General features: G+C 43.3%; 1 protein-coding gene across 1 annotated transcript; it reads left to right on the top strand.

Annotated features, from left to right (window-relative positions):
- The first annotated feature begins 961 nt into the window (after positions 1 to 961).
- Positions 962 to 6164, top strand: PRRT2 (proline rich transmembrane protein 2). The gene is made up of 3 exons (XM_070944473.1): positions 962 to 1550; positions 4134 to 4266; positions 4876 to 6164. The coding sequence occupies exons 1-3, from the start codon at positions 963 to 965 to the stop codon at positions 4884 to 4886; spliced, it is 732 nt and encodes a 243-aa protein (XP_070800574.1). The 5' UTR covers position 962; the 3' UTR covers positions 4887 to 6164.
- The last annotated feature ends 2046 nt before the right edge of the window (positions 6165 to 8210 follow it).

The raw sequence follows: 8210 nt of genomic DNA, 5'->3' as shown, positions 1-8210 counted from the left end.
ATATAAGACAGGGTCTTATTTTCGGGGAAACACAGTAGATGAAAATTTGGAAGCCATAAATGTCATTTTGAGTACTGGAACTGAATAAACATCACATCCTTCTTTATTTCAGCAGCATACTGTATATTGCAGCTGTAAACATCCTCTTGTTATTTCTGAAAAACAGATGTCAAACTCTCAAGTTGACTTTCACCGGCGGGTCTTAATTTACCTTCACTTCTACCCTCAAAAACCAATCACATACAGAGGAGGCAATGTTCCTTCCTGGCAGTATGAATAGATCAAAGGGATTGCAAATTTTATTAGTTAATCAAAATATAAAATACAGAAATACAAAGAAAATGAAAATAATGTGAAAATAGGGGAGGAAAAGGGGGAAAGAAAAAAAGGGTTGGGTAAAGGAGGAAAAAGAAGGGTTGACCTCCAACTCCTTTTTGGCACAGTAGAATAAGGTAATAACACAAAACCTTGACTTTTTACTTTTACATAATACTATATAGTAGCCGTTTCTATAAATCTACCTAATCAGCCAAACCTAAAATCAAAGTTTCATTTTTTTCCACCTCAAGCGCAAAGTCCAGAAGCGGTTTCCAAATAGAAAAAAAAATCATTGTGTTCTTTTCTTTAACCAAAGCAGTTGATTTAGCCATCTCTGCTAACTCCATCAACCTTTGCAGCCATTTGTCCGTTGTGGGAGGTCTGCAAACATTTCTCAGCTAATGACCATTTCCATGTCCAACATCTTATCCCCAAAGTGTCACTTTAGGAGTTCTAAAGGTCTCCTTTCAGAGCCTCGGGTTGAAAGACATGGGAAGAGTGTCTCTATTATTTCCTCTTTTCCTCATGGCAATTCAGAGGTAGAGAGCAGGCTCTGGGGCTGATGCAACCCAAGGTACCACCTTGTTCAATGTTATTGAATTCAAGCCGCGTCTAATTCTCCCCAACCCAGATTCTTGCCTGTCATGTCAGACGATGTCGAGAAGAACGAGGCTCCTCCAGAGCCAGAGGCAAAGCAAGATGAAGGAAAGAAGCAAGAGCAAGAGCCGGAGCCAAAAGCTGAGCCGGAGCCAAAGCAGGAGCAGCAACCACAGCTGGAATCCCCACCTCATAGCCTCCCAGGACCAGAGAACCCTCCATCATCCATGCTGGTGACCGTCACCATCGAAGAGGAAACGGGGGAGGGACCACAACTGAATGGGGATCCCTTGGGGCTGAGGGCCAGCTCAGCTGAGGAATTAGGAACCACCCCAGCCCCTCCTGGCAGCCCCCCGGCACGGTCCAAGTCGGCATCACTGAATGACCTGAAGCCCCAGAACAGCGTCAATGGAGGCCCGCAGGCAGTTGTGAGGGGCAGTTTGTCCGGCTCTCAGGTGCATCTTGCGGGCACAGCAGCATCTCCACGGGCCAGTCTTAGTTGGCAGGCCTCAGCAACCGGATCGGCAGCTGGGGAGGCTGGGGCGAAACCCAGAGACTACATATTCATGGCTGCTCTGTCCTGTTTTTGCCCCATCTGGCCGATCAACATTGTGGCCTTCGTGTACTCGGTCATGGTAAGTGCCAAGGCGGGGTTGGGTCATTAAAAGAGCCACCAAGTATGCTGATCTTGTAAAATGCTTTCCCTGGCATGGTTAAATGCTGCTTTCCATTTACCCTTTCCACCCAGCCTACCTACTGCTGCACCTACACTTCATCCATATGAGACAAAAGAAGAACAGTACACTTACTCATGCAGGAATGGAACAGTCAGGACAAGCTACTGTATATAAACAGGAAGCAAACTGCACTTTCCCTCACAGATGATGTTACCTAGTTGGGTAAGGAAATGTCTGCAAACAAAGAACCAAGCTCAGAGAGCAGCAAGGATTCCACAGTTCAACCCTGATCCATAGATACAGGTAGTCCTCAACTTACAACCATTTGTTTAATGATCATTCACAGTTACAACAGCATTGAAAAAAGTTACAACTGGTCCTCACATTTATGACTGTCACAGCATTCCCATGGTCATGTGTTCAAAATTCAGGCACTTGGCAATCAGCATGCATTTTCTTTTTCTTTTATTTTAAAAACAAAACTTTATTCATTCTTAAAAAAAACATTTAAAACATACAAGTTTCTCTTAATCAAGAAACAAATTTACATATACAATACACAACTTCAACTACTAACTGATTTCTATTATATATACATATATACAAACCTACAGTGACATATTTCGAGATGGAATTTAGAGGAAATTAACACAATTAAAAACTGCACTGTCAGATAGATAGAAAATGAAATAAATCAGCATGCATTTTCAACCATTGAAGTTCCCCGGGGTCATGTGACCTTGCCATTTGTGACCTTCCCAGCTGCCTTTCTGACAAGTGAAGTCAATGGATAAAGCTAGATTCCCTTAACAACTGCACAATCCACTTAACAACTGCAGTGATTTACTTAACAAGTGTGGCAAAATAGGTCCTAAAATCGGGCTCAAGTCACTTAACAACTGCCTTGCTTAGCAACAGTTAACAATTCTGGTCCCAATAATGGTTGTAACTCCAGGACTACCCGTATTCTCTAAGATTTCAATTTTTGGCCCCTCATGCCAATGGAGAAATAAATCCTACCTGCTTTGTCAAAAAGAACGGACGGTACAATGCTGTGGCTTGCATAAAATTTGCATGTGCTAAATCCGTATGTATGTGCATATATGCACAAATGGGAAAAAAAATCTTGTGCTAATAATATATGTTCAGCTTAGTAGGCAAGGATCTGAGTGGTGGAGGAGGGTTTCTAAAAAGTCAAAATGGTTTCGCAACCGTGCAATTAATGCACATAAAAAGAGGGGCAGGTTTGATTGTATAGTTCAGGCTGCCATCCTGACTTTTTCGGACACCTCAGTAGTGAGGATGGGCGGATGACTTGTATGCCTGACTGAGAAGCTAACTGTTAATATCTCAACTTCTCCTTCTTGTGGGTCTCTAAATCAAACATGGCCTTTGCAGTCTTTCAATCGGTGCTTGAAAAAAAGCTTTTAATTTAAGTTTTCCATTAGAATAACCAGGAGGGGCAGGAACAAAGTATGCCCCACTTCCACTGCCATCTCCAGTACAGGTAGTCCTCAACTTACAACCATTCATTTAGTTACCATTCAAAGTTACAAAGGCATTGAAAAAAGTGACCTACTGTATGACCATTTTCACACTTTATGACCCTTGCAGCATCCCCATGGTGACATGATTAAAATTTGTATGCTTGGCAACTGGAATGTATTTATGATGGTTGCAATGCCCGGGGTGTGTGTGTGTGTGTGTGTGTGTGTGTGTGTGTGTGTGTGTGTGTGTGTGTCTGTGTCTGTCATGTGATCACTTTTTGCGACCTTCTGACAAGCAACGTTCATGGGGAAGCCAGATTTACTTAGCAACCATGTCACTAACTTAACAGTTGCACTGATTCACTTAACAACCATGGCAAGAAAGTTCATAAAATGGAGCAAAATGCATTTAGCAGCTGTCTTGCTCAGCAATGGAAATGTTGGGCTCAATTGTGCTTGTAAGTCAAGGACTACCAGATCCTTGTTAGGAAACAAGATCACCAGAGCAGTTTTATTTCCTAATAAAACTCTAATATCTCAGGGAAACCTTTTGCTTGAACTTGAATCATTTTAAGAACATTCTAATTCAAATCTTGCTGCTGGCTTGATCAATTTTCCTCTGGCAGAGTTGAAGAGATTCAGCCAGGATGGCCAATGTTGTGTTCTGTGTGTCCACTAACCACCACAATGTCAGTGATGTGTGTGTTTTGATTTAAGCAGTAGAAATACTCAAGATGAGGTTGCTCAGGTGAGCTCTTAAGAATTTAGAATCATTTTTTTATTCATGGTGGCGCAGTGGTTAGAGTGCAGTACTGCAGGCTACTTCCGCTGACTGCCTGCTGACTACAATTTGGCAGTTCGAATCTCACCAGGCTCAAGGTTGACTCAGCCTTTCATCCTTCCGAGGTGGGTAAATCGAGGAACCAGACTGTTGGGGGAAATAGGTTGACTCTGTAAACCGCTTAGAGAAGACTGTAAAGCACTGTGAAGTGGTATATAAGTCTAAGTGCTATTGCTATTTTTAACATCCTTTTTCTTTTTGCTCCCTCTTCAGTCCCGTAACAGCTTCCAGCAGGGAGACATCGATGGGGCTCGGCGCTTGGGGCGGGTAGCAAAGCTGCTGAGTGTCGTAGCCCTGGTTGGGGGCTTGCTCATCATTGTGGCCTCTTGTGCCATCAATTTTGGAGGTGAGTAGCTAGGAAAGCACTGCTTGATGGGAGAATTTCTCTAGAGAGTTGTGATTCTTACATTCTAGGCCAGTGATTCTCAATCTCAGCAATCTTAAGATGTGTGGACTTCAACTCCAAGAATTCTCCAGCCAGCGTGCTGCCTTGGGAATTCTGGGAGTTGAAGTTCACCCTTCTTCGTTGAGGAACTTTCATGACTAAGGGAGGACTATAACTCACTGTCTCTTGGTTTCTAGCCTGGTGCCGTAACCACTAGACCAAATCTTTCTATATATCACCTGTGCAATGTAAGAGGGTGGGGCTTTGATCACATGGTCACACCTGCCATTTTTTTTACCCTTGCACACCCCTGAATCTCACACCTTCCCTTGATGTAAGGTCATGAATCTCTCCCTTGCTTTTCCTAGTGGTATCCTCCTGCATGCTTCGGGTTCCAATGAATGCCAGGGGTAGGGAGGTTGAATTGAGCACATCTGAGATATTAATCCCTTGTGTTTCTTAATAAATAGTAAATAAATCCCTTATTTTGCTCTCTTTTCCTGTGTTTGTCTTCCCCTCCTCGATTCCTTTGCCCTTGTTCCCTTTCTCTCAAACCTTTCTCCTTCCCAGTGTTTCAGTGAAGGTGGCTGTTGGCTGACACTGCACCCCTAGCCCCAAAATTTCCATCTTTGGAGCGGGGGACCAGTATGGCTACAGTGCACCCATCCCTTCTCATCTCACCTGTTCCCCTGCATCCCAGAACCATACAAAGCAAGAGCACAAGGATGGAAACAATAGAAAGAGAGAGAGAGAGAGAGGAAGGAAGAGAAGACAAAGGAACACAAATGAAAGAAAACCGAAGAAACAGCTTGCGTTATGGTTAAATATTTCCTCTCTCACTGTAGGGAGTTCAATTCCCCCAAAGAAACTGGAACAAACCACCCCTTTCCATCCGATGGAGAAAGAAGGAAAAAGGAGGAGCAGGATTCCCATGTACTTTCCCACAGTCTCTCTCTTTCTCTCTCGTTTTCTTTTCATCCATCCAGCCATCTCTTCAACCAGTGACCTGTCTGCCCATCTTCCATTTACTGCCAAATTTCAACAGCAAATAAAACTCTTTCAATGTTCCATGTTTACAAGAACCTGCTGGAGAAAAGCTCCCCCCCCCAGCCCTATGAAGATAGTGGGGGAGCAAGTTTACACGTTTTTGTTGGGAACAAAGGAAAAGAACCAGCCTGGGAAAAGAGGAAAATCTGATCTCTCCTCTGTGGTGTTTACAAAAGACAATGGACAGGGCTGAGAAGGAGTGGGCTGAGAGCCACTTTAGAAACTGGTGATGATGGAACAACTTAGAGCAACTTACCATGACTCCAAAGGTGTGGTATCCAGGTGGAGGTGCAGTATAACTCAAATAGGTGTGGTTGTACACCCATAAGACATCCAGAAAGGCTTGTATAACCAAACATACCATCCCGCCAATCAACCGGAAAAGAAATGACAATGGAATGGGTGAAATTAGCTGAAGGAATGAATTAAATCAACAGTCAACAGCTTGAATCACAAGAAATTAAGAAATGTATGGTGGAAACGGATGTGAAAGTGAAGTTGAAAAAAAAGTGGGAGGGAACCCCACAGAGGCTACATGCAAAAGAAAGAGGTGATTGGCAGAATGAGCTCTATGGAAGAAAATGTTACAGGTCCAACAAACTAGAATGAAATGACAGCAAAAGAAGTTGGAAGACTGACAACAGAACTACTAGAGGACACAAAATAGCTGTTTGGGGAATCCTAAAGAAGAAAGTGAGATTGCAATGCTTAAAATGAGAATGTTGGAATGAATGAAAGAAAGGTTGTAGTAGAAGTAAGGAGGGGTGGGGGGTGTTAGCTGACATCCCAGTTCGAAGTTGAAAGCATGAAACAGACAAAAAACAAAAAGACCGACATCTTTTCCCTTTTTAAAGGACCAGCTGCAGCCAGAAAAGCAGGATTGCAAAGCATGAATGTGTGCAGCATCTTTTAATTGGTGGATTGATTTATTAGCCTCAGTGACAGGCTGTGGGAACTGATGAATCTTGGCCAAACACTATTTAGAAAAACCTTAAGTATTTAGCAAACATGAGAGGCAGCTGGGGCAGGAACGTGGCAGGAATTCAGGATGGCTGTAGGGTGAGTTGGGGAATGTGCCAAGAAATTGTGGGGAAAGACAGTTCCAAAATATTATGCTACTTGAAACAAACGATAAAATATATCTTTATGTGCAAAGACAGATTTAAGTATCCCATTGTACTTGAGGAGGGAAAAGTAACTTAAAGAGTACAGGGCAGGCTGCACAGCATTTATGTTTTGGTTTTCCAGCATAGTGTACACAGTGATTGCTACCCCCTTAAACCTTTGTGAAGTGTCTGCCATCAAAGGCATTGTATTATAAAGGTTAATTCTTCACTGTGAGGGTTGCTAACAGGATACCTTTCACATATCTAAGTCCAGACCCACCACAATTCCCACCCAGAGGCCATGTCCCCACTGGTTGGTCATTATGGGAGTTGTCAAAAATATCTGGAGGAGTCCAGTTGAGGAAACTGAAATTCAACATCTCTTCTTGCTTAATCCTTTTCTTTGGATCAGATAAGAGATTGTGAATTTCTTTGCTCAGTTGCTTTGAAAGGCAAAAAAGGCAGAGAGAGTATGCACACACACACATACAACAGAGAAGTAACTGTACCGAACACCTCCACCCTCACTACAAAGATTGAAAACCCTCAATATTGGGAGGATCAGAACTGAAGCAGGAGTGTGTTTATACAAGTATCTGCTGGAGTGACAATGTAATAGAGAGGAATATCTGTTTCCATCCTGTATATATTATTACTTCTCTGTTGGACAAAGGAAGCTTATAATTCTAATCTGCAGTCAGAACTGTGCTATTAAAAACAAAACAGGGCACCCCTGTTATTGGAAGTGTACAGATCCTAGTCAACATTATCCACGGTGTAAGAGTCAAGTCAAGAAGGAATGTGATAATACCATCTAATTACTAACAAGCAAAGAAACAAGACATTCTCTAAGGGGGGGAAGGAAAAAACCCAGGATAGATGGAAGTTTGCAAGAGATTCAGTTTAAAAACCAGGACGGGGGAACACCATTATCCTCGGAGAAGGAAAGGAAGCTGGGATGATACAGACCCCTCTTTGGATGGAGAGAAGATCACACCTAGCCAGAGAGGGAAGCACATCTACCCAGCAGGCTCACCAGATGTGACGCAGCAGCACAGGGAGAGAAGGGTTGAATGACGATGCTTCACTGAGAAATGTATTCCTGAGTGGCCATATGCTCCATGTAAGCCAGAAAGAAAGATATCTTGAAAAGGCTTAAATAGACAACCACGTATGTGATTGGACAGAATCTACTTGGGAGCGGGGTGGGGATGGCAGGGGGGAGAACAGGGAGAGGGAAGGACACCAGCAAAGAAGTTGTGTGTAGCAGACACTAAATTTACACACAGCACAATGTGACTTTTTTTTTCTTTTTCTTTTTCTTTTTGGCTTTGGTTTTCCTGCAGATTGTTACACAAAGGGGGTGGGGTGGGTGGGGACACCAGCAGCCTCATGGCAGCCTCCTTTATAATTTATAATTGGGAGAGAGCATGGGGCACTATTTAAGGGGGTCTGAAACTCCTTCCACTATTAATCCCATCTGCACGATGTATGAGCCTCTGGCCTCTGCCAACCATCCTGCCCAATTAAACCAAGCAAGACCAAAATGGCCCATTCCTTGATGGATGCATGATGCAGCTGGAAGGACAGTTTTGGTAGAAGGAGTCTTCTTCTCAGCCTTGGGGACTGTTAATCTCTAGGAGGCAGAAGGGGATGGCTGGCAGGGTGGGGTCCAGGGTTGTTGTATTTTGATGTTGAAATGCAAGTATTCTGTCTGCATGTTTTTATATGCTTATGTTTGGGGCAGGGAGG

Source organism: Pituophis catenifer, unplaced genomic scaffold (assembly GCF_029215685.1).
Source record: "Pituophis catenifer annectens isolate HBS135680 unplaced genomic scaffold, rPitCat1.0.hap2 SCAF_5, whole genome shotgun sequence".
Lineage (NCBI taxonomy): Eukaryota > Metazoa > Chordata > Lepidosauria > Squamata > Colubridae > Pituophis > Pituophis catenifer.
This window is presented reverse-complemented; position numbering and strand designations above follow the sequence as displayed.

Coding starts and splice junctions, on each gene's coding strand:
- PRRT2 (XM_070944473.1), top strand. CDS start 963: ATGTCAGACGATGTCGAGAAGAACGAGGCTCCTCCAGAGCCAGAGGCA. Junction 1,551..4,133: donor CCTTCGTGTACTCGGTCATG/GTAAGTGCCAAG, acceptor CTCCCTCTTCAG/TCCCGTAACAGCTTCCAGCA.